Here is a 25640-nt window from a genome sequence, read left to right as displayed (position 1 = left end):
CTTTCATCTCTACTTCTTCTTGGCGGAAGTGGTTAAAAGATAAAACTCTCAAAGGCAGCGTGCCTGCTTGGATAATCGATGAGCGAAAGGAAAGTAGAGCAATAAATAGTTGCAGAGATGTGAAACTGCACCTGCCTGCTGGGATAAGTCCAAAGTGATTGTGCTGAAAAGCCAGTGCTGTGTGCTAAGTGTGGGTCACCTTCTGCGACGCCAGATAGAAACATCGATGGACTTCGAGCCCCGGCTTCCTGCACGTTAAGTACCCCAGAATGGGATCGGAACCACAGTGGCACTGGCCTGCTGAGAGGGAAACACTGAGAAGGTTTTTCAGTGGCACAATGTCTAAGGAGGGTCTGAAACTGTGGCTGGGTGTTTACACAGGATCTGAGACCATCCACAGGATCCTTGACTCCAGAGAGATTTAATTTGGGTTTGAGAGAGCTAGGGAGTGAAACTTTTGGCTTCAGGTTGAAGTAGTTGGTGTTAAAGGCAAGGCAGCAAGTGATCAGGAGTTTTAGGATCAGACTCTTATATGTACTCAAATTCTACTGAAGACCTATTTTGGCTGCAGTTAGCTATTATGTTATCTTAAAATAAATTAAACAGCAACATCCCACTGTAACGTTGGGTTTTTTTAACAACACAGAATCTTTAGACCTTCCAGTGCTAAACTATGCTAGAGGGAAATAAATCAGCTTTCCCCAGCACTGAAAAGTGTTTGCTTTTTCCAAGAGCCACGGACTACTGAACATCCACCGGTTGTAGTGTTTTAACGTTCAGAAAAGGCATCGTTCACAAAATGATTTCTGCTGGGATGCTGGCTGAAGGGACCTGTAGCGAGCTGGATCACCCCTCTGAGGGTGATATGAGCAGCAGGACTGAGGTGCTGGTGTTGATGTGACTCATCAACTCATTTAACAACTTATGTGCTCCTTGTAACATGTATCCCGTATAATGGCCAGATAATTGAGTAAGACACTGATCAGATTACCCTGGAAAGGACAGTGATTCATGACAGCCAGACAGTGGCTGCCTGCCACAGATGCCTTTTGTAATAACTATTTAACTACAGTTATTTGTCTGATGCAGAGTAAATGTACTACCTCTAAATTAGCCTAAATGCTGTATAGATCACATCGGTTTTCATTTGCTTCAATTTGCTGAAGCATCATGGTGCCTTTTCAGGTGTCTCCCTGCCCCTCACGTTCTCTCTCCCAGACTGGTCTCTCTGGCTGGTTCTGGAAGGTCCCTGCTCAGTGAAGTGGCTCGTTTGGGTCCATCCTGAGCTGCTTCACCTTCCCCCGGCAGCGAGCAGGTGACCTGCGTGCGGAGCTCCAGGATGAGCCCCACGGTGCCGGGTGCTTTGGAACCTGTCAGGGGTTGTGAACTCTGGGAGCCGTCCTGGGATGCTTTATTTTTCCATCGGTCCTGGCTGCAGTAACAGCATCACCATATTGTAAGAAGATGATGCAGAGGACAAGATGCTAAAGCAAATACTTGTCACCTTGGAAGGAAAGTGAGTCCATGAGGAGCTGGTGATGTTTCTACCTGTTAGAGGAGCCTGTTCCAAGAGCAGGGGTGCACCTTGGACAGCTATGAAACAAAAGCCACGGATCTGTATGGAACCTGCTCCATTTAGGAGCAGGATTGGATGAAGTGATGCCCTGTCAAGGTGGGGACCAGAGCTGACAGCACTGCAGGTCCTCCCAGGGATACATCATGAGGTCTGAGACTTCTGCAGTAACGTGATGGTGGGGAAGGCGTGTGACCACAAAAGCGCAAAACCTTTTGAGGAAGATGCGTGCTGATACTCAGCAGATGGTAACAAAAAAACACCCAAAAGCAGAAAGGGGTGGGGGGGAAGTCCACTTACTCGCTTGAGCTGCTGATAATCTAGAAAGGATCCTGCAAGCATGTGGGAGGAGGCAAAGGGGTGCAGGATGCTGGCCACTGGCACTCCTGCACACGGAGGTTTTTCATGTGGTGGTTGAACACCTTCCCCAGAAAGGGTCTGGCGGGGGAGGTGGGATCCTCCCAGTTTCCTACAGCACTGGGTTCTGGTGGGTGCTCTGGCAGGTGAAGCAGGATCTGCTGTGGAGAGGAGAGGTAACAGGTAAGGAGACTCTTTCCTCTTGTCCCTTCACCACGTACAGTTTCTCATGTGTCCGTGTAAAAGCAGAACCCACTTCATTTTGTGGAGTCTCAGTAAAAAGTGTGTGTGAAGCCCTTGGCTGCACGCGCCGAGGAAGCGCCTGAACGCCCCGAGCGTCTGAAGGCAGCGTGGCTCACAGCACGGCTTTCCTGTACTGGTGACAGCACGAGGAGAAGGAGGGTCTACTAAATGTCAGTGACACTGGGGTGTGTCATCAGCTTCTTGCAGAGGTGCAGGAAGTATAAAGGACGGCATTTCCCAAAGAGGGTCTCTGGCAGGAGCTGCGGCGCGTCGAGGCTGTGCTGGAACATACGATGCTCTTGCAAACCTTGTGATTCATCTCCAAACGAGAGCATGGATGGTGGTGAGTACCTGTTCTGCAGCCTCTGGCTTTGCCTGCAGCTTTACTAATAATGCCCAAATTCATGCCCTATGGCACAGGGATGAGGCACTTTTAACAGAGTATTTAAACAATATAAAAGACTTTCATCTTCCTCATATTTACTATTAAAAAAAAAAAAAAAAGGCAAAGTCTCTCTTACAAGCTCAAAAAACTCAAATCAATTACTTCAGAAACAAACACACACAAAAAATAGGCTTGGAGGCAATTTCAAGGGGCTGTTTTGTCCCAAAACAAATGAGCTCTTCTCACAGAATTTGTACCTTTTCTTCTATGTTCTTAATAAAAAATTAAAAAGAGAATACTGTCTCTTCGGCAACATTTTAATTCAGTGAATAAATCAAGGAATTAGGAGCAAAGCATATCCGAGTTTACTGTTGGCTCAGTCTGTCCAGTCTTTTGCAAATTGTTTCTATTAATGAGCATCTTCACTGCTGCAACAACAGCCCAGAGTCGGTGCACGTGGATGGGCCCGTGTTGCCACGGATCCCCCATGGCGGAGCACGCAGAGAAGAGCGAGAGCAGCCTCTGCCCTTCAGACAGGACATCCCGTTAGCTCAGGAGGCACATGACAGTTTGTTTCTCTTTCCTGATGAAAGTTTCAAACTTTCTTTTGCCATTTGTTCCTGTTCTTTCACACCCAGTGCTCTGCAGGCACCAACTTCCAGGAGCTTGAGTAGCTGGGTGGCTGCAGGAGGGGAACAGCACCGGGGGTTGGAGATGTGGCAGATAAGATGCAGGCTCTTCTTTCTTCTAAGACTCTATGATTTATTCCTGTTTTACTTGTTTTCATTTTTTAATTGCTCAAATATTTGCAAACACTAATTCCAGTGTGACTGAGGGAATGCAGGGAAGAGGGACCAATGCAATAGCTCAGGTGTGTAAGTTTGGTTATAACCAGGGTTTATAACTGGGTTATTACCACTAGTTATAATACAACCACTCCCCCTGTGTGCCAGAGAACATGGTCAGAGCTGTGGTAACGATGGCGAGAGGGCTGGGACAGGACCGGGGGGTTCATCCCAGGAAAGCCCTGTTGAGAGTGTAGTGAATTCAGCTTTATAACAGGATGAAAAGGGAGGTGTCACTGCCTTTTCTCTGTGGCATTTTCAAATCAGAGCTTTAAGTTAACTGGGATGTGAGAGAGGTCCCTGTGCCTCCCAGCACTGCAGCAGGGAGGTGCAGTGTCCTGTGTGAAGTGCTGCAGACAGGGCTAGAGACAGTCTGGGACCACACCGAGAATTGAGCACCCGGTTCCCTACGGGTGCCCTAGACTGCAGCACAAGAACAGGGACTATTGCCCTCTCCTTTTCTGAAAAAATTAAGATGCAAAAACTTAAAGTGACTCATGTAAAATCACACAGAGAGCTAGTCTAGTACAGCTGGGAAAATAACCACTGTTTCAGCCCCCAGACTAGTCCTCATTTTCCAGGCAGGGATTTCTGGATTAAGCAGCAGGGGGTTCCACGTGCAGCACCTGAACGTGAAGCCGTGTTCAGCGCAGCGGTGCTGAACCCTGCGCTGAGTCAGGAGGGGGGAGCTCAGGCTCTCCCAGTCTCTGCAGTGACACTGGGGAAAAGCAGCGGGGATGCAGAATGCTCCACTGGTGCACACTGGGGGTACTGGGTCCCTCGGGCCCCAGCAGGCAGAAGCAGGGAAAGGGCAGAGGGAATTTTCTCAGGGATGCCTCCTCGCAGCTTCTGGCAATCAACAGCTTAGGCTATTGCAGAATTTTGGAATCCCTGACTCCAGAGCAACCCATGGTAACCAGCTGGACCAGTTCACTGCACATCACTCTTCTCTCATTCAAACTTTTGGCATCTGCAACATCATGTACTCTGAATATATTCAGTATTCTGTTACTCTGACTGTAGCTAATTGGTAAAGGTTAATTATGACAGGAAAAAGAAAGAATTAGTGAGAACCTGACAAGAAGAGTGACAGTTTTCCTGCTTTGGGTTTTTTGTCCTACTGTTGCATTTCAGAGGAATATTCCAAAATAAGTATTTCACAGCACTGGAAGATGCACGGCCTTATTGCTAAAAAACCCAGTTATGTAGGAAACATGATTGGCTCACTTTAAAAATTCATTCTTAACTTGCTTATCTCTCCTTATCTTGTCTTTTGATTCACCATTTCCTAAAAGTGCCACCCTTAGACAGTCAATTATTAACTTTCTTCTGTAACAGATCTATGAACACATGAAATAAAAGTATGACTTGGTTTCATTGGGTCTGTTCACTCCTGAAATGTATCTTTCCTCTGGCGGTTGTGAGATGTTGAGGGAGAACAGGCACAGAGCTGTTAACTGCCAATAGTCATTATATCATTTAAGTATGATTAATTTTTTCTCAGAAGTATCTGGTTCTTTCCCCAAAAGCCTACTACACTGATAGTGAAGAGGCACTTAGAAACCGAGACATGTTTAAAGATATAAACAGTAAGTTACTCACTGCCTACACATGTGCCAAGGTGCTTGAAACTGAAACTTCTGCTTTGCAGTTCTGCCAACAGAAAAATACACTTTCAGCACGAGGGTTTAGCCAGAGCAGGTTTGCTTGGCTTTGCCAATACTCCCTAAAGCATCCCCAACTCTTGCCTTTTGCTTTGTGCGTTCCTCAGCACCAGCGGAGTTGAGCAGTGTCCTCCGTGCCCACCCTGCTTAGAGCCTGACCTGCCCGGGTAGTGCTTCCTTCTGCTTGTCCAGTCCCTTTTAACCATCCTACGTGGTTGTGTTTCTGCTCCTTCCTCCTCTGGGGACACTTTCTGCTACCACGTATTTCTTACTGTCGGAAGATTTTCTGGGCTTACCTGGGGGGATTCACTGCTGCTGCTGAAGGAGATTGAGATAAACTGGATGAGATTCATCTGTCCAAACCCACCAACCCTTCTGCCATAGCACGGCCTGAAGTGCACCCCAGATGCCTACCCCATGGCAGCTGAACCAGGCCTTAAAAACACCCGTTTCTTTCCCATTGCTATCAGGGGAGCCTAAACAACCAGCCAGATGTCAAGGGCTAGAGTCCAGTGGGATCAATTCCACCCCTCGTGCTTACTCTACAGAGGAAGATTTTCAAACCTGATGGGTCACTGCCCCTCCCTGCCCTGCCACCAGGAGCAGACCCCTTCCCTCCTCCACTCGCATGAGTAATTCTCCTCTGCGGCTTTTCCCAGGTCCTGCAGGACAGGAGCAAAGTGCAGTGAAGCAGCATGTGGCCAGCTGAGGGCCACGGGGGGGTGACACGGGGCTTTATGACATGTCTGACTCATTTGCTGTGATGGGTTTTCGCTGTCTTTTTATAAATGAGGTTTCTAGTTCAACTGTTCACGGGGACTTTTGAGGGGGTTTTTTCTTAATATTTTGAGGAACAAAACTTTAGGAAAATACCCACAGCAGAGAACTGCCGGAGGGGAAAAAAAAAAAAAAGAAAGAAAAAGTAAAGAAAGCTACTTAAAATTGCCTATTAAACTCCAGAGCAGGTCTCATTTTCTCTCTGCAACTCATCTCTTTCCTGCTCCCTCCCCACCGCTGCCCTGGACCCCTCAGAGCACTGCAGGGAGAAGCGAGTCCCATCTAGTCTGCCTGAAAGCGGTGACACAGGGACTCACTCAACGGACTCATGCGGGAGGAGCACAAGGCTGCATCCCCTCTCTGGTTGTGCCTTTGCAAATGCATAAGCTGAGGTGGGGGGACAGAAAGAGGGGAAGAAACAGGGCAAGCTTTTATTATCCTAAATCATTTGACATTTAAAAACAGTTGAAGCAGTAACTGAGAGGGAAAAAAAAAGTGTGAAGATCTTCAAAGGAATGATACTTAGCTGAACTGTTTAAGGATCGTTAATTGAGTCACCTTATCAGCCCTATTTCGTTAGACACTTGCAGTGTGTTAAGAAAAAAAAAAAAAAAAAAAGGACCAGCAACTCACCAGGGCCATGCACTTGTGACTCTTCAGATTAAGGGCTGGTCCTGAGGCTTGAAAGGGAGATGGAAAAAAAAGCTGAGGAAGATGGCACAGTGCTTAGGGGGCAATTGTGGTGGCTGTGCTGGTGGCCACCCTGGTGGCCGCACGTCAGCCCAGCACTAGGCAGCAGCGTGTCCTTTGCGTGGGACGACTGGCAAACGCAAACCCAGCGATGCCGAGAGCAGTGAACTGCTGGAGTCAGGTTTAGGTGGGTGCCTTTCCTCAGTGCACTGGGAGTGGCTCTTCTCCTCTGCCCCCTTTTCATACAGCTTCTAGGCAGTTAGCTGCCTTCGAGGCCTCAGCCCCTGCCCAGGGTGCTTGAGATGGAGAATGACCTGTTGGCCCATCTGCAGGCATAAGCACCAACGCCAGGAGTCCCCTGGAAACCAGGCTGCTAAGGTGGAACAGAAGACTAGAGACTGCAATGGCTGGCTGGGGGTTTTTGCAGAGGTCAAGGACCCCACACCTGTGTCCCAGGCAGGGAGGGCAATTACAGTCTAGGCTTGCTTAAACTCACCCGGCAGGTTTAAGTGGTTTGGGTTTTCAGTGTATTTCCTGTGTGTAATATGCAAAAGTCATATCAGCAGCCTGAGGGGAGAGACAACTACACCAGATGCTCACCAAACCTCTTCCTGCAGTCTGGGACTGGTCAGAGTGAAAGCCAGCGGACACACAGAAAATAGAGAGAGAAGCATTTAGCCAAGCCTCCCCCCTTACCCCTCAAGCCCAGCCTTGGCATACGCCTCTCCTGACCATGAACCGCACTAACAAGGCACTATTACACCCTTCAGACTCCCCCAGGAGGATTCAGAGAAGGTCAGGGGTGTGTGAACCAAACCAAGCACCCAGCTGCATAAACATAAAAGATGAAAACAAGGGGAGAAGGTGAGGCACAAACTTCTGCGGGATGCAGTGGGAAGCTGCCATCAGGCTCTGGGGGAGAGAAGTATGAGTGTTCTCACATGTGGCTGAGGATCTCTCACCCACACATCACCGCTCACATAGAGACAAGCATCTCCAATCACAGATACCAAAGTAACTATTTCTGCTATTAACGATGCTATTCACGTGACAAAGGGGATACTGGCACAACGGCTGCAGTTACCTGGAGTACTGGGAGTTCATTGTCCTGGTCCAGTGCAATACCCGAGCAGGAGACCGGCAGAGCAGGGAAGGGTGCAAAGGAGCTCTGCAAAGAAACAGAACAGAGCTGTGTACAACAGACTGCCGAGCACAAGGAGGGCAAAGGAATCAGTCAAATTTATGAACAGGCCAGGAGGAGAAAGCCATACGCCCTAGAAGACACAGGCAGCTGAAAGCCAAAGGCATCTCCTGCCTCTGCCCCAGTGATCCTGGACCAGCTAATCGGCAGGGCGGCACGGGAAACTAGCCAGTGCCTAGAGAGACATCCTAGGATGAGCAGCGTGATGCTCAGAACAGCTGATGCCAACTCTCCCTCAAGCAAGGACACATCATCTGCTCATGCCAGAGCAGAGGCCAGGGCTTTCTCACAGTTGCCAGGTCACCTTCTAGCTTGAGCAACTTTCAGGTAGAAGCTGGCACATGCTTTAAATAGAGCGCAGAGAAAGCTTTCACTGGCCTCTGTGCCTCTGCTAACCACAGCAGGAAGAGCTGTTTGTCTGAGATTGCTCTCACCATTATCACATCTGGCTCTGAAGTTAAGTTTTCCTCCCAGCTGTCAGCATCCTGTATCTCCACATCCAAAGGCAGCAGAAGCCAACTCTGACATTTAGAGACAAGCAATAAATTTCAGCCAGCTTTAGTCACGTATATCCTGCAGGGAGCAGAGCTTTCCTGTTCTGCCGGCCCATCACCACACTGTCAGGGAACAGCTGGGCCAGATTTATTGCACTCACAGCTGTATGTTTTTACATGGGTTGAGTATGCTACACCCTCACAGGCCAGAACAAGGCACAGGAGACAGGATGCTGACTGGCTGTAGGAAAAAAAAAAAATGTATAAAATAGAAATGGGTATGCTGTGCATGAGTTAACTGTCCCTAGCTATCGGCCTTTACAGATGAAACTGGAGGGGCCAGACTCCTGAGACTTAATCTGTGCTCTGACAGTAACTTGTTATATGACCTTGGGTTGTCCTGTTAGCATCTTTGGGTTTTAGCTTACCCAGCCATGGGCAGCTTTGCAGGGTTGAGAATGCCATGGTCAAGTACACCACCACCACTGCTTTGTCAAAGTGAGCATCATATGGAAACCCCCACTTAACTGCCAACACTAACACTGTCTCCTTTTTCTGTAGGCAAGCAGTTAAAGGTCGCCCTTGTTTTCAGCCTTCCTCTAATTTTTCAGGTAAGACGTTAAAAACAACATTGTTGAAATCCCGCTGCATTTGTGTTGTGGGTAAAGAGAAACCTTGAAAACTCTGACAGGCAGAAAACAGCCACCCACAGCCCTGCAGAGCTGTGTGGGGACACGGCTGCTCACACGAAGGATCCAGCCCGTATGGAGGTGGGTGGTGAGACAGCAGAGCAGTGCTAGAAGCCAGAGGAAAAACAAACAAGAGGAACGAAAACAAAGAGAGAACAGAAACAGTGACATACACTGTGATTTTAAGAGGGCCCAGACTGTTAGAACCGAGTCTAACAGGAAAGACCAGAGCATCCTACGCTGAGCACTCGTGAAGAGCCAGCTCGTTGCTCTCTGCAAATACCTGGTCAGAGGGCTGGGCTTTCACTGAGGCCAGTGTTGAAGAGCTGACATGCCCAAGCAGGAAGAGTTCAGCACCCTCCTCTGCCTATTCCTGCTCAGAGTAAACCTGAAGCAGGAAGGAGAACGCGAAGTGCCAAGCTGTGCTGTGACCTGCTCCTGGCCCCGGCGCTCGCACTCCCACAACCACAGGAGCAGCCTCAGCCACACCATGGCCCCCAGCTCAGGCTCTCCGAGAGGCTCAGCAGAGCAGGGAGAGTTTTGCAGGCTGTTTCTTTTCCCTTTCACTTCTGGTGGCATGCCTCCAGATAGCAGGCAGGATGTGGTGAAAGCCAAGCCTGCCTGAGATGGAGAGCGCGCTAAGATACTCAGTGATAACAGGCAGAGGTATCCAGGGGAAACCTTTCATCTCTGTGCAACGGAGGGAAGGTACTGGAGACTAATAAGTCACAAAAAAGCAGGGCACAGATACCACAGGCTCACTCTGCCCTGTAGGTTACGGCAGTGTAGGAGGATGAAATAAGAATAATCAGAACTTAAATCAGGGGCAGGGGCCTGAATGAGACACCAGCAACGTGTCCGCACCAGCACGGTAACAGTTTCCTGCTTCACACACTGCGTTTCCTCCCGGTCTCATTGACACCTTTGTTAATTGAGCAGAGAAAACAGCCCAGGGAGGCTCCGGCTTTGTCTCCGTGGAGCCCTTTGCTCACAGCGCGGCTCCGTGGGCTCGGGACAGCCCCTGCAGCCCCCTTCCAGCACGGGCACAAGTGAGAAGGGGACGTGAGCGACAGGAGTATCTCAGATGGGAGGAGGGAGGGAATACTGAAGTTTGAAAAAGCCTGAGGAGTAGAGTCAGTCAAAAGGAAATGTTATCCCTGCTGAGAGAAGGAGAACACTGAAGGATGTATTATTTTTCCCATTTTATCCGACAGCTGACTATGTACACACAGCTGTATGGGGGCCCTGAAACATTCTGGAAGGCAGCCACGCATTTGAGAGTTTGCAGGTGTTATTTTGGCTGAGCACTAAACATTTCTTGTGGAATTCCCACTCTGAGCCCCCAAAAACCCCAAACCCCACATACTTATGGGAAACGTTTTCAGCCACGAGACCTTGTCAACTCTGTTTGTGATGTTGGCATGAGCCAATGCTTGGGAACTCCCTGGGACTTCTCTGCGTCCAGATTCTCCCACCTGCTTCCCAGGCCAGCACCACGCTCCCTTCCTGGCACGGCCACAGAATCTGCCCCAATACACTCCTCTTTTCTTCCCTGTTCTAGTTCTGTGCCGGGAACAACGTCACTGATGACTATGACTCCAACACCACCATTGACTACACCATGTTCGAGATCCTGTGCGAGAAGGAGGAAGTCCGTAACTTCCGCGCTGCCTTCCTCCCAGCCATGTACTCCCTCATCTGCTTCACGGGGCTGCTGGGCAACGGGCTGGTGATGCTCACCTACATCTACTTCAAGAGGCTCAAGACCATGACGGACATCTATTTGCTGAATCTGGCTCTGGCAGACATCCTCTTCCTGCTGACCCTCCCCTTCTGGGCCACCAGTGCAGCCATGCACTGGCTTTTTGGGGAGTTCGCCTGCAAAGCCGTCTATTGCATCTGCAAAATGAGTTTCTTCAGCGGGATGCTGCTCCTCCTGTCCATCAGCATCGACAGGTACTTCGCCATCGTTCAGGCTGCCTCAGCCCACCGCTTCCGTCCCCGGATGATATTCATTAGCAAGGTCACGTGTATCCTCATTTGGCTCCTGGCTTTCATCCTCTCAATCCCTGAGCTGGTTCACAGTGGTGTAAATAACTCAGACAGCCATCCCCGTTGTTCCATCATCGCTAATGACTTGCAGACCTTCAACACTGGCATCAAAGTGTCCCAAATGGTTTTTGGTTTCTTATTTCCCCTCCTAGTCATGTCTGTCTGCTACCTCATCATCATCAAAACATTACTCCAGGCCCGCAACTTTGAGAAGAATAAAGCCATCAAGGTCATCATCGCCGTGGTAATTGTCTTCGTTGTCTTCCAGCTGCCCTACAATGGTGTCATGCTGGCCAAGACCATCTCAGCCTTCAACCAAACCAGCTCGTGTGAGGAGAGCAAGAAGCTCGACGTGGCAGATGACGTGACCTACACTCTGGCCTGCTTCCGATGCTGCCTCAATCCCTTCCTCTACGCCTTCATTGGTGTCAAATTCCGCAACGACCTCTTCAAGCTTCTGAAGGAGCTGGGCTGCCTGAGCCAGGAGCGCCTCTGGCAGCTGTCCACATGCCGCGAGAGCAAGAGGTTTTCCTTTGCCATGGAGACAGAGACAACCACCACCTTCTCCCCATGAGCTCAGCTCCAGCCAGCCTTTGAGCAAGGTGGAGGAGTTTCCTACACTTCCTCTATTCTGAATTACTGGTAGAGCGGGACCTGCCACTGCTGTAGCAAAGGCAGCTGTAAGAGGAAACCCAGGAGCCTCCCCATATTTCAGGCAACAAGCACTGCTAGCCAATACTCCCATGGAGAGATTTAGTAAAGCTGTGACTAATAGCAAAGCAAGGGAGAGGGAGATCGATGAGTCTAGAGTTTATCATGTTGTTTCACCTTTATTTTAGTCTTTCCTAGTCAAAATGAGAAATTCTCAAAATAGAACATTTTCCCTAAAAGCGACAAATACCAAGAGAAACAGACATTTTTGCAACAGAATTGCTTCTTTTAGGGCTGAACTTCCAGAAGCACCATTCTTGCCTTGACTGTTGCTTTTAACAAGACTACCTATTGCTCTTCCAAGCCTACAAAAATGATGCCTGTTGCACTGATTTGGTCTTCAAGACAAAACACCACCAGCAGCCTGATGCTCCAAGCTTAATCCAGAACACAATATAAGCTGTGAAGTATCCCAGCACGCAACTCTCTGCTCTGCCTTCCCCCATGAAAAGTGAGAAATTTCCATAACTAATAGTAAATCCATACATATTATATACATCATTTCAATAACTTCATATATTACTGTGTCAACTCACACGTTCGTCAGGAAAAGTACAAATTCCACTTCTGCCTGTACCTGGTGTTTCACCTACGAAGAAGGTGCATCCTAAGGAGCACAAGTTATTGCATCTCTCCTTTAGCTTCTGAAAGGGCAGCTGCCTGCACAAGGCTGACGCAGGGGTAGCTAGCACGGTTTAGATTCAAACTTTTTGCACAAACTAGTTACAAGCTCCAAATAACCAAGGTCTTTCCAATCACCAAACACACAAACTCGCACTAAGAAACAGATACTTCTGCACCAATTCAGCCAGGTGCTGACACACACTTTTATCACCCAGCCATCCAGCCTGCCCAATGCCATCCTTACTCCTGAGGAGCTGAGGGACTGTTTACTCACTCGTTTGATATAAAGCATGTGCTTTAGTGGACTGGTGCCAGAATGCTCATCATTTTAAAGATTCAAGCCCAGGGCAAATCCACGTGCATTTCTTAAGGCAAAACGCCCAAATTCAGGATATAGTTGTGCCCTTGGCCCAACCACTTCAGCCCGCCAGTATCCGAAGCTCGCTTGTACCTCGCTTTATCAGCTGCTGCGGACACAGTCTGCTGATTTTCACATACGCGTGGGGGCCTCCTGTGCTATTGCTTGCTGACCTCAACAGATAAAGAAGAATGTGGGTTTTCTTCTCCCTTCCCAATCAACGTGTCTTTCTAGGACTTCAGCAGCTGGCTTTTGAGTCAGATATGTATTTCACTTATAAGCTATTGAAAACGTGTTTTGCATTCATACTGCCAGTGCTAATAAAGATGCCATTCACTGTGGTTTGAGTTAAATGCAGAGGACAGTCACGCGTTGAAGATTACTGCCAGGGTCACGTACTTGAAAAAAACATGGCAGCTGAGCAACAAATTATTGTCATGTAAAATAAGACCCTGAGAAGCAGCCCAGAATGTAATGCCAGTTGGTGCATTTACTGGAAGAGCGAAGATGCCTGACGACAGATGAACACCCTGGGAACTGCTGTCGTGGGACGCCTGAATGTCAACTGGGGAGGAGTTGCTGCAATTGTTTGTGCATCTGTTACTGCCTGGCAGGCTCCAACCCCCAGCGCAGGGCTCAGCCCAGAGCCAGGCGCCGGGGGCGAAAGGCCCTGGCCAGGAACCCCTCCTGTGCCAGGCTGGAGCAGGGTAACTGGCGGCAGTGAACAGCCTCACCCTCCCGAGCAGCGGCTGGGCCGGTCTGTGGAAAGGGTCAGGCATGTTCCCGTGGACATACAGAGCAAAACACACCTAAAGAGCCATTTATACTGTTTTCAATACACATGTAGATCCATCAGGAGTGATACAGGGAACTCTCTGGACCACAGGTCAAAAAACATGCTTTAGAGACACAAGAACTAAAATCAACCTTCCAAGGAAATAATTCAGTTAGCTGGTTTTGGGACAGTGATATAGCTGGCTGCCATCAGAATTAAATAAATTCTTCTTCATAAACCATTTGGCTCTGGGGGATGGGATTTTGCCAAGCGCTGGGATTCAGGAAGAAAGCACCTTCTGCTCCGCACGACCTGTCTATGCTGAAGCACAATCCCAGCCAACCATTAACACAGTTTCTTTTATGATGCCCACATGACATGTACAGAAGTGCTGCTTCTCTGTCTGATGAAATGGGGGGTTACGACTGACACTGAATAGTCACTTGCTCCTCTAGTCCTTACTCGGGCAAGACACTCAGCTAACAAGAACTGTGTCAGAGCAAGGAATACCCATAATACAGGGTCTTTTTAGTTTTCTTCATCGGTAACAATATATTCTTATGTATATTCATATATGTAAAGCTGCTTTACATAGAAAAAGTTAAATATGTACATGATTGTACCCTGAAGATACACTGCTTTAACTAAAACTCTTTATGCAAAATACATTCACCTAACTTATTCTAGCAAGGAGAACTGCTCCACCAAAACATGCAATTGTACTTGTCTCCTGTTTGATAAAACCACTCCCCTTCCACAAACGGAGAAGTTTTCAGGGCTGTATCAACTAGATGCATTCTAAATAGGAAAACATGCAGCTGCTTCTATACAAATGAGATACTAAAAGCATCATCTGGGACAGCTGCATCTGGTGCCTCCTCAACAAGACAGCAGTGACTTCAGAGTGCATGGTGCTTTTTCTTTTTTCATTTAACAGATAGAACAAATTTGCCACTTATTTAGATGAATCATGTTAACATTGGCCTAAGATCCAAACTTGAGATTCCCCACTGAGATCTGAAAACTGACTGTATTTTGCTATTTGTGGAAAATAAATTATAACAGTTTAAAAGAAAAAAACCTTTGTTTTTCCATTGTATTTCCTGCACAGGATGTACCTTGTATGTATCATAACAGTCCATATCATACCCTTCTGGTCCTGTCAAGAGCTGTTTGTTGATCAACCTACCTTCATATCAGCGCTGCCCTGCAGGAAAACAAGTGCGTAAAATAAACGAAGTAGAAAAAAGTAGGTTTACTTCATCCATTGATGAATTACACAGTAAACAAGTCGCCAACAGATTAAGTAGTAGTTTTTATTTTAACCATTAACCCAACTGCCTTAACACCGCTCCACTACTGGATATACCTGATGGCTACTTATCAATGCTTATGTGAAAAGCCTTTATGTTGTAACATTTTATTGTTCACTTTTAAATTAAAGTCAGTAAAGAAATCCTGTAATGCTGTGCAAATTGCTCGCAGTGGGAGGCAGTGACCACAGCGCTGGTGGCTAGAACACCTACGTGCAAGGTAAGAGCAGTAACTGCCACGCTAGTCGCGATGAGCTGTCCATCTAATCCAGCTCTGCAACTCAAACAGGCCAGTGTGGCACAATTAATGTGCACAGAACACTTCTTCCTGACCTTCCCAGTTAATTGCTGCCTCAAGGCACACAGGGATGATCAATATCCTTTATAAACAGCATCTTATAATTGCAACCATGGAATCAAAGAGGAAGAAATCTCAAAGAAAACCAGAAGACAAAATTGACATTTGAGCGCCAAAACTAAGGAGCATTTCTGCTTTCACTAAACCATTCAGGTCTCTCATGGTTTCTCCCTAGAGAGAAAGTATTAGGCGAGTTTCAGCATCCGGCCCAGAGGTTCACGCAGTAATAAGGAGCGTCTCGAGACCATGGCACCACAATACAACTCTAGACAGTAACAGCCTAAACCCGAGGTTCCTTAAATAAACATTAGGTCTCGCTTACCACAACTAGGTCAGAAGTCTCAACTGCCCTGAGTCCAAGGAGCTCACCCGTGCAAGAGGCACAGCCCGCTGAACCAGGAGCGCTGAACTAGAGCACGTAAAGCGTGACACAGAACTGGGGATCTGCAGAAAGCCACCGGGCTTTTAACAATTCCTGCTGCTTCTCAGAGGTGACTGTAAACCAGGCTTTTAAACAGGAAAGTTCCCAGGTGTTAAGAAAACAGAGACTCCAACCTACAACCCTAATTTAAATCAGTAAAATTCAGCCCACCAAGCAACCATCCAAGGTCACACCTTAGGCTACAAATATCCCAGCCAAATCACACAGAACCCAGTACAGAAAAAAAGGTGTATTTCCAGGTTGGATTTAACACATTTTAGTACCTTTCACCAGCAAGACAGAGAAAGAAGTTTCCTTTTACAGTTCACTGGGGGACTGGGACCAATCTCAGTTTTAAATCTTTAAAAAGTAAATTAAAAAAGCCTGGCCCTCGTTACAGAAAGAGGTCACTGTTCTGCAATAAACTACTTCAAAAGCAGGAGAGACATCCACCACCTAGTCAGAGTCACCTGGACTCCAGGTGTTCCTGCAATCCCTTCTCCAAGCCATTGTGGCTCAGAAGCCCTGGACTCCTCACTGCTCCAAATGAAGTATCACTGCTAATTATTTCTCCTTCCCTACCAGTTCTTTATCTATGCACATGTGCTAGTGTGTATTTTTAAGTTATGGCTTAAAAGCCCTCAGTGCCAAACAGATCTGGGCTGGGTGGGAGGTAAACTGGAATTAGGGGGAGTGAGACTGGAATGAGGCCTCACTAATTGCAGTTGCTCCCATTCATCTCGGAGCAGGTGCTGGTTTGTCCTCTCCCTTCTCGTGCTGTCCCAGGCACTGCTGCCCACCTCTTGCTGAATGAGCTGGTTAATGTGAAGAGGAAGCTTCTCCAGGCACGGCTGTGGTCTCTGATGTGCCACCGGGGCAGCTGTGGGAGGGAAGTCCTTGTCACCCCAAGAAAGAATAAACTGGAGTTAAGTGAGGCAAACAAACCCTAAAAATAATGCACGTGGGTGATGAGGAAGGGTGGTGGCATGCTGCAACAATCAGAATAGCTCAGAGCGAGCTATGGTTTCCTCTCCCCACATCTTCTTTCATATGGAAAAATAACCCAAACTCCTGTCTTGGGGGTGGAGGTGTCAGATCTCGGGGGAGAACTTGCACGGTCAACTACCTCCCCCCCAGCTTGCTGGCACAGCTGCCTCGCCTGGGGGCCACCTCCCCCAAAGTGGCCAGTGGTGGGTTTTCTCCCCACCCCAGGGAATTTCTCCCCTCCTACCTGAACCACCCAAAGGTGGATCTGGGGAAACTTAAGTCAGCTGAGACTTCAGCTGCCCCTTGTTTGTATCATCACAGGCAGCTTCGCAACCTCAAAGCAAGTAGATCAAAGGGCCTGACCAGACTGGAAAGCAGAGACTTTTGAGGGATTAGAAGGCAGGACCAGCTCAGAGCTGGTCTGAGCACTGCTGGCACAAAGGACACAACAAGAACATGCAGCTGGAATATATGGAAAAATAACCAGATAAACAGCATCATGCCATATTTAATGACAGCAGAATAACCCACTGCTAGAGCACCTTACCCACCTGACGGCCCCTAGTGTGGTGGGAGTATGCCTCGGGGGACTGGGAAAGAGAATGGGCATGTAACATAATGAATAACTCTCCAGCCCCACATGTGGCTGCTCATAAACACAGAAGATACACAAAGGGATGGGATCTCAACAGGGTTTTGCTGAGTTCTTCTTAGACACGCTTCCCAAATTGGGCAGTTTATTCCTTGTGGTGATCTGTATTAACAGCTGAATGCACAGTACAAAAAGGTAAGAATGAGAAAGATGGAAGAAGCTGAAAAAAGAAGGTGACTCACTAGAGAAAAAAAGATTTCTTAGCAATATTTGCTCTCTACCAGGCCTTTCCTTCTTGACTGCCCCGTTGTGCTGGCAGGAACCTCACACTGGAACTGCACAGTTCCACCTGAGGGATACATGGCCAAGGTAGCTTCAACGTTTGCACGTTTCCAGTAGTGATACTGCAAGGGGAAAGGAAGCTCGGTCTGATCCAATGGATAAAACTTTGGGCACAACTTAGAAAATATGGGTCATATCCCTAGTTCTGCTCCTCGGTGTCGTGAGTCAATCCTGCACTTCTTCCCCAAGCACTACAACAGAGATAAAATGCCACTTTGCAGCAGTAGTAACAGGAGTACCCTAGCTCTGTTACTAGTCCCACAGATGGGAGCCCTCACCCTGAAACAAAGAAGAGGTCTTCGTGTTCAGATTTTGCAGAAATTGCAAGTCTTCAAGTATGCACACGCACAGCTCTGGCTGCAGGCTAATCTGTCTTCAAGCTGCATTGAAAGTTGTTTTTCACTTTCATCTTTCAATAAGACCCCAGTTCTTCGCAGAGCTAAGAGTATTACCTGAGCATGGAGTCAAATCTTCTTGATTAAACAAACACCTGTCACTGCCACAGCTCGCTGCAAAAATCTTATTCAGGTCTTAACAAGTAGAGAGACTTTCAGTTCACCTTTACCACATGCATGGCAGATGCAGAGCCAATCTAGGCATGATCTCATGTATTTGTCATTGCTGAACCCATGCAAATCTTCAGCTTGCAGGAACCGAAACTCTAACTTCCCTTCCCGCTGCTTTGGTTTTTTAATTCAATTGTCTAAAATAAGATAGCAAGCAGATATTTACTTTCCTTTCTCTGCTGATGAGCACTGTTGCACAAAACCTTAATTCTTGAATGCTTATGTGCTTTATTGGGAAATTTCTGTGACTGAAGGACAATTGTAATGCCTAGAACCACCCTGCAGGAGAGGAAAAGACCAAATAGTATCCGGTGCCATAAGTAGTCCAAAGGCCTTCCAGAGTTCAGAGTCTGCACACACTGTACCAAAATCAGAACTTCTCCCATCGATTCTAGTTCTTTCTTCTTTAACTAGGAGCATGGTCTAAAATCCCCTGAAAGCAACAGGACTTTTCATGAAAAGCTTCCTGGGGAGCAGGTATCAATTTTTCATGTTATGCAACTTGAGAGAGGAGAGGAGGTAAAATCCGAATGGTTACACACATGCAACCACGTGTACTTGGAAAAAACACAGGAAAGAGAAACCACTTAGTACGTTCTCCCCCAGGCACTGAGAGTTTTACTGGATTTGCAACAAGAGCAGATGGATTTCATGTAGGTGTCTCTTAAGGCTTGAAGAACCCCAGACCTGCTGCAGAAGCCCCGTGCAGTGACAGGACAGTGGCAAACACAGCTACTTTTCAGTCCCCAGCTCCGGAGGCCACGCACCAGCGCACAACTCAAAGCTGCACTCCTCTGGGACGATGTCCTGGTTTATACTCATATAACGACCAAACTCCAAGTGGCTGAATGCTCCAGAGAAAGAAAAAGGTGCTCTTAAAATGCTCTTAACTAACCAGGTAGTAAAAAGTAAAATCTTTGCAAGAGAAGTGACTCACAAGTCAAAGTGCCTTTTCCAAAGACTCCTTCAAGCCTTAATTTCCAAGAGACACCAGAGCTTTTACATTTCACACACCCAACAAAGGCAACCTATTTCCCACCCAACTGTCTGAAAATGAAGGTGCTGAGTCGGACATCCAAAAAACCTTTGTCTCACCAAGGTATCACTAGTGACTTCCTCAGATCCTGATCCCGCGGGCCTGCCTGTGGTGTAGAAATCTAGGCATTCTGGTTTACCAATTTTAATTACAAGAAAAGTAAAGTAAATATTCCCCTCTGCAGCAGCACACTACCCCACCGCAGATGGTGACTCGTGGGTACAAAGGCCTCCGCTCTCTCCAGTTTATTGTCGTAACTAGCACAACCTCTCAGGTCTATAGTATACCCACTGCTTTGCATCTTATTATCAGGGAATCACCCGTCTACATGCGAACGTTAACGTGGAAGGAGGTGTGAACCCACACACACGTTCACGTTTGCATACGTCTCCCAGCAGAACTGGTTTCAGACTCTGGGGGCTATCACAGCAAAATTCAACACCACCAGAGCAAAATCTCACCGCCGGAGCTGCACAAATAGAAGTTCATGTTTTTAGGGCAGAGTTGACCGATTCTCTCGGAGATAACACGTTTCTTCTTCTAAGTTTTGGCCACACCAAACAGTGAGAAAGAATCTTTACCCCTGTGCCAGGGCGGGGAGGGGGAGAAGGAAAAACAAGTCTCTTTCTGGATGACTAACACAGCCAGCAGCAATTGCCACTCTGCAGCTCAGCCCCGGTCTTCAACCGGGAGTTGCACAAAGCTCCTTTGAAGAGGTTAACACGTTCGCAGTCAGTTCTCATCTGCTTTGCCAGAGGGTCACAGGTAGCTACAATGCTTCTGCTCCAACTTCATGACCCGACCACATGCAGAGGGTGAAGGTCACTGAACGTCACCGAGCTGTACCCCAACAGACGCGCCTTCCACCAGGCCTTAGGTGGGATTGCAGCAGACCTGGCAAGTAACCTGATCCTTACAACACACCAAAATGTCTTTATTGCCAGCAGCTTCTGGCCGCCCTCCACACCCACCTACAAACGAGCAACTTCTCACGTGCCAGCGCTGCCTGCACAACCCAACAAACAGCCGAGAGGCATGCAGCGGAGACGCAGAGACTGTTTTGAAGCGTGCTGCAGATAAACAACAGAAAAGGTCTCCGCACCATCACAAGAAAGGCTGCCAGAGCCTGCCTCTTCAGCCAGGCATCCCGTCTGGGGCGTGCCATGGGCTGCAGCCGTTGGACACGCAGCTGCCACGCCGGCTCGCCCTGTGCCCGGGGAGATGGTGGAGCCCCGTCCCGCAGCACCGCGGCCATGCCGCGCAGCTCTGCGGCCGCTCCTGCACGAGAGGGCACGAAGATGATGCACTAGTGAAAGACCAGAGCTGCTCCTCTCAGGGGACTTCTGGTACATGCCCACCCCAGAGAGCTGCTCCTGAGGGCATCACAACCTGGTGTGCGCCAGCTCACCCTGAGCAAGCAGCTCCCTGCCCCACGGCCCACTGACCAACACCGTGGTCTCCCTGGGGAGGTTTAGTCGCTCTCCACAGAATCACGGTCGAGCCAGCCTGTCAGGAGCAGTGAAAGCCCAGCTGTGTCTCAGATGTGTTGCACATGAGTAACACCAAACCTTCCCTCCGGCCACGCAGAACACGTGCGGTGGGAAGAGGGGAGCCTGGATGTGTCCGAGACACCTCCCGGCTCCAACAACTGGCCATGCCTTACAGATCCCATACGGCGCTCTGGGAAGGAGGGAGGTGTCTCCTTGCCAAGCAGTGACAGTGATCTTCAGCTCAGAAATGAATTCCCTTTATAATCAGCAATACAGAGAGTCCTTCCTCACAAGGCATTTCCTCCTGCACACGCATCGAGTTTGTCGGTCACAGCACATGGCCTGAAATACACTACGAAATGAAGCTTCAGTGACTAGTAACCAAAATGAAAACACTTCCTTCTCCTTCCTGCAAGGGGAAGCTATCTGGACAAAAACTACAGATTATATGCAAAGACAGGTAACAAAAGGCACTCTCACAACGCCCTGGCAACCTCCCCAGGCCCCAGGTGATGACCTCTGGGAAGACACAACAGCCCAGCCAGGCTCCAAGTGACCCACAGCACATCTAAACCAAATCCACGGTCACAGTCCCCTTTTGGCCACGGTCATCACACAGCACCGGTGACCAGCGGAGAGCTGAGACAGAAAGCTGTGATTTCTTAAGAGAGCAGCTGCTCCCTCCCACCTGCTCTCCTCTCTTCTTGCCTTCAGTCACCAGGAGGTGAAGAGGACACTCTTCGGGGGAGAAGGCTCCCAACCGAACTCATCTGTGGTTACAGCCCCTGCAGATCCGCAGCAAACAGGACCAACCGCAGCCCTCTCGTTGAGAGCTGCTGACACCATGCGGGAAAGGCTGAGAAATGCTCCACCGCAGACACTCCACGCTGCGCACACCGAGCCGGCACTCCGGCAAAAACCCAGGAAAACGCACCCCTGAAATAAAGGTGTGGATTCAAACAGTATTCCTTGGATCATATTAAAGTCCCCTGTGGGCAAGCAGGCTGGAAAGTAGTCTAAATTTTAGTTTGGTTTAATTTAAATATACTGGAAGCAATGTTAAAATGGCTTTGATTCACTTTATTTTCACCTCTGAATCAGACTGCCCGTGCCTTTTCCATGTGATTTCAATACTCTATTTTGAATGCTAAACTTCATAATGTTTCTCGCATCTTCCCACAAAAATGACACCTTCTATGTATCACCTTCCACCAGCTTCATACTCAAATTTCCTAGACAACTCTGAAAACCATAAATGGCCTTTTCCAGTCCCCTCCTACCACTCACGACCCTGCGGAAAACTCCGCTGCAGCTGCTGAAGAGTTCAGCGGCATGAGCCGCGGCGTGAGCAGAGAGCAGCCCCTTCCCGAGAGAGGAGCTGCGATTTTTCAGGCAGCTGAAGAAAGAAGCTCTTTTAAAGTGAATTTCACAAACGTGCATTTTTCCCCACGAGGCCTCATTCTGATTTTTAATCACTCCCCGATCTGTGGAGAGCTCAATTTCTGCTGTCACGTGCAGCGCCGGAACCTGCACTTCGGCAGCAGCCCTGTGAAAACCAGTTGCTTGAGCACAACCACAACTTCTACCAGATCCCACAACGAGCCAAATTGCTCAAGCCCTGTGCTGCTCCCTGGTCACTACAAAATAGTGGACAGCTTTAGCTTCCAAGCTTTTGTAGATGAACCAAGCAAAAACCCTGTCATTTCAGCCAAGGCCTGGCTTGATGACTCATTAGTCACTGCTATGCAGGTGAGAACAAACTTAGCAAAGGTGTAAATTTTGCACAGTAGGAAAGCCACAGCTGGCAGAAGTTAGAACAGAAATTGCCACAGCAGACGGTATCTGTGCTTACTGCTAGAGTGTTTCTATTTCCCTAAAACCCAGCATATTAAAAACTTGCTGGTGTTATGTTACGGAGCAATTCCTATATTTGTCCGCAACATGGCACGTGAAAACTTACAGAATTAGATTATTTCTCACATAGTGGAGAAACAGGATTATTTCAGCCAGTAATTTCAGGGGGGGTTGCCAAACCCCTTAGATGCTCTTCCTGCGAAGCCGACACTTCTGTGCCCTCTAAAATGCGTGAGGTGTAATTTAACGTTGCACGCTTTTTTCTTAACGGAGGCTGACGCGGGGGCAATTGCTGCTCTCAACATGTTCTTCAAAACTCCTGACACGCTGCCAGTGCTCGCTCCCAGCAGAGGCCCTGCGACACACCATCCTCCTCATCTGTGGGGGCTCCCCCAGCCAAACAGCCAGGAGGGTGCAACGCAGGGCTACGAAACGTAATTGGGAGCAGAAGTCACTGCCTCCATTTCACCTTCAAACACACTTATTGCAAACTGAAACCTCCCTGGCTCCATGTGGGTTGGCTCCGGCAATGCCTCTTTCCCCTGTTTGCATAGAAAAGAAGTCCTTTCTTTGTGGCTTTCTGCAGAAGTTAAATGAACAAAAACAACAAAGATTGCTCCACCTATGCACATGGCTTTTACCTGAAAGGGATACAGCCCACAGCCCACACCCCACCCACCCAAACCTTAAAGAAATAAACATACAGTGACATAAAATCTGTTATCAAGGAAAGTTTCCCCACACCCCCCTACAAAAACACTTCAATATTTTGTTCTCTGAGATGCTGCCAACCCGCTTCTCCCCCGCAAACCAGAATGTGTGCAACAGATAAGGAATCAGACATGCCTTTTTGGCCTTAAAGATGTTTTGCTAGACGTTTTCCGAGACCATTAAAAACTAGGATACGTGCAAGCAGCAAGGAATTCCTGCAATTTTCTGAAAACTGTCCAAGCAGACACCAAAAAAATTAGTGATACAATGATAAATAGAACGATAGCTTGTTTGTGCACCAGGCTCTGCTACGGTAGGATGGACCAGCGGCATCCTTTAAGGGTTACACTAGGTCTGCCCGGAGAGTAGCCAAGGTCACGCTTTGAGCCTGAGTCCTACCGCTGCTCAGAAAATGTGGATTTTCTCACTGCCATCAGTCAAGCACCCAGGTGTGGGTAAGCTGTTGAGACAACAGGACTGGAGTGGGTCGGCAGCAGGGAGTGGCGTGACCCTGTTTGTCTCTGCTCTGCTCTTCCTCCAGCTGCAGAGAGACCCTGACCTGCTCCTGCAGCTTTGTTTCAGTGAAGGTAATCCTTCAGCGATTCCTGACAGCGTCAGCAAATGCTGAAGGACTTGAGCAGAAGGTCATCCCGTCTCTTACCTGCCACACTCCCGTCCTCTGGAGTCTCCTCTCCTAGGTGAAGCACTCTCGGCTGCTGCAGCGCTTCTGGACAAAGCGCATCCACCAGCTTTCCCTGCAAAATAAACATTTAAAAGCGTTGGTTCCAGGTTTGGCAGGCTCTGGACAGCAGCGCGAAGCCAAACTGTACCAGGGCTTCTGTCAACCACCCCTGACCTGGCACCAGCTTTCCAGGCACTTTGGTGCTTTCCTGAACTTTCCTACCCCGTGCTCTGCCTCCACCCTCGGGACTTGCTTTCCTGAGCAGAGCGCTTGGCGTGGGGTGGCTTTGTGAACCAGTTCCTCCCCGTTTCAGTGAGTCCTGCTCACTTCTTCATCTCAGGCTCTGAAGAAACAGCAGCCTGAACGCCTCAGCGCAAAGGGAAGCTTGGGATCTGGTTCCCTTCCCAGCTTGCCTACACATTCTCCACATGATCTGAGACCAGGCACTGAGGAACAGCAGGTCTCAATTCCCAAGCTATAAAACTGGGCCATTAACACTTAATTTCTCCCATCCATTGTCTGCCTAGATTGTAAACTCAGTAGGAAAGACTCTGTGTTTGTACAGACTCTATCATGAAAGAGCCTCCAGACATAAATGAAATATAAAATAATAAAAATAATTTAAAATCCCCAGCAGGCAGTTGTAGACGTAGCAGGAGAGAAGAGAAACACATGCTTGCCTTTTAATGACAAAAATAAACACCCTCCAGGCAGCGAGGAGGCCGCTGAGCTCCGTGGTGCAAGGTTTCTCACTGCTTTTCTGGGAAGGGCTCGCAAACCCCCAGGCCGGGCCACCACATCGAATACCAGCGGGCAGGACACGATCCCATTAACGCCGGAGCAGCACCGTCCCCTCCCTGCACCCTCCCCGCAGCACCTCAGGCGACGGGCACACGAAGCTTTGCTGTCACGGCACCCCCATTGCCACGGGAGCCGAGCTGAGGGGAGCCCGGCCCAGCGAGGCCGCATCGCTCCTGCCGCGAGAGGCGGCTGCGGGATTTCACCCCCTTTTTGAGCCACAAAAACACACCGAACCATTCCCTGCCACCGAGTCCGCAGGAGGTGGCTTTGCCACAGCGCGGCAGAGCCTGACCACGAGGGACGAGCGCGTGTGCCCGGGGCAGAGCGTCGGGGGCCCAGCAAAGACACCACCCCGCGACGCCGATGAACACCTCGAGGGATCGCTGAACCCACCCGGGGAGGGCCGTGGTGCAACGTGGCCCAGCCGAGCTTGGCGTCGGGTCCCCACGTGAAGGCCGGGGTAGCCAAAACATGGGGAGAGGAGGGGAAGGGGAAGGGGAACAGAGGGAAGGGGAAGGGGAAGGGGAAGGGGAAGGGGACGGCCCCCGCTGACGCTCCCCACAGCCCCACACGCACCCGCCGCAGCGCCCCCTGGCGGCCCCGGGCGGGCAGGCGGCTCCGCCGGGCCACGTGACCAGCGCGGCCCATTCCCGGGCGGGGGGGGGCCGGGGGGAGGCGGCGCCATCCGGCCGCGGTCGGAGCGGGCCGAGGGGCTGCGGCCCCCCCGCGCCTTGGAGCGGCCCGGGGAGGCGGGGCGGGCCCGGGGGCTGAGGGGAAATGGCGGGAAGGGGGATGAGGGCAGCGGGGTGCGGGGCCTGGCCCGCCTTGCTGAGGAGGCATGTCCGCTGCCCCCCGCGCTGCCTGAGGGGCCCGGCCGGCCCCCGCCATGGCTGCCCATGGGTGCAGCACAGTGGCTGTGGTGGGGCCTTTGGGGGTCACAGAATCATCTCGGTTGGAAAAGCCCTTGAAGCTCCTCCAGCCCAACCACGAACCTCACCCTGACCATTCCCAACTCCACCAGATCCCTCAGCGCTGGGTCAACCCGACTC

At 49.4% G+C, this 25640-nt stretch overlaps 1 protein-coding gene and 1 long non-coding RNA gene across 2 annotated transcripts; one reads left to right on the top strand and one right to left on the bottom strand.

Moving 5' to 3' along the window:
- Positions 1-1894: 1894 nt before the first annotated feature.
- CCR7 (C-C motif chemokine receptor 7) lies at positions 1895-12638 on the top strand. The gene is made up of 4 exons (XM_074849705.1): positions 1895-2113; positions 2371-2516; positions 8791-8840; positions 10480-12638. The coding sequence occupies exons 2-4, from the start codon at positions 2507-2509 to the stop codon at positions 11542-11544; spliced, it is 1125 nt and encodes a 374-aa protein (XP_074705806.1). The 5' UTR covers positions 1895-2113; positions 2371-2506; the 3' UTR covers positions 11545-12638.
- On the bottom strand, positions 6628-25030 carry LOC141934340 (uncharacterized). Its single transcript, XR_012626303.1, has 3 exons — positions 24985-25030; positions 23770-23863; positions 6628-7702 (listed from the first exon to the last, which is right to left on the bottom strand). It is a non-coding gene; the product is annotated as an uncharacterized LOC141934340 (long non-coding RNA).
- Positions 25031-25640: the final 610 nt, after the last annotated feature.

The sequence above is a fragment of the Strix aluco genome, chromosome 24 (genome assembly GCF_031877795.1).
Source record: "Strix aluco isolate bStrAlu1 chromosome 24, bStrAlu1.hap1, whole genome shotgun sequence".
NCBI classification, from domain to species: Eukaryota; Metazoa; Chordata; class Aves; order Strigiformes; family Strigidae; genus Strix; species Strix aluco.
Note: the sequence above shows the minus strand (reverse complement) of the source record. Positions and strands in the feature narration are given on the sequence as shown.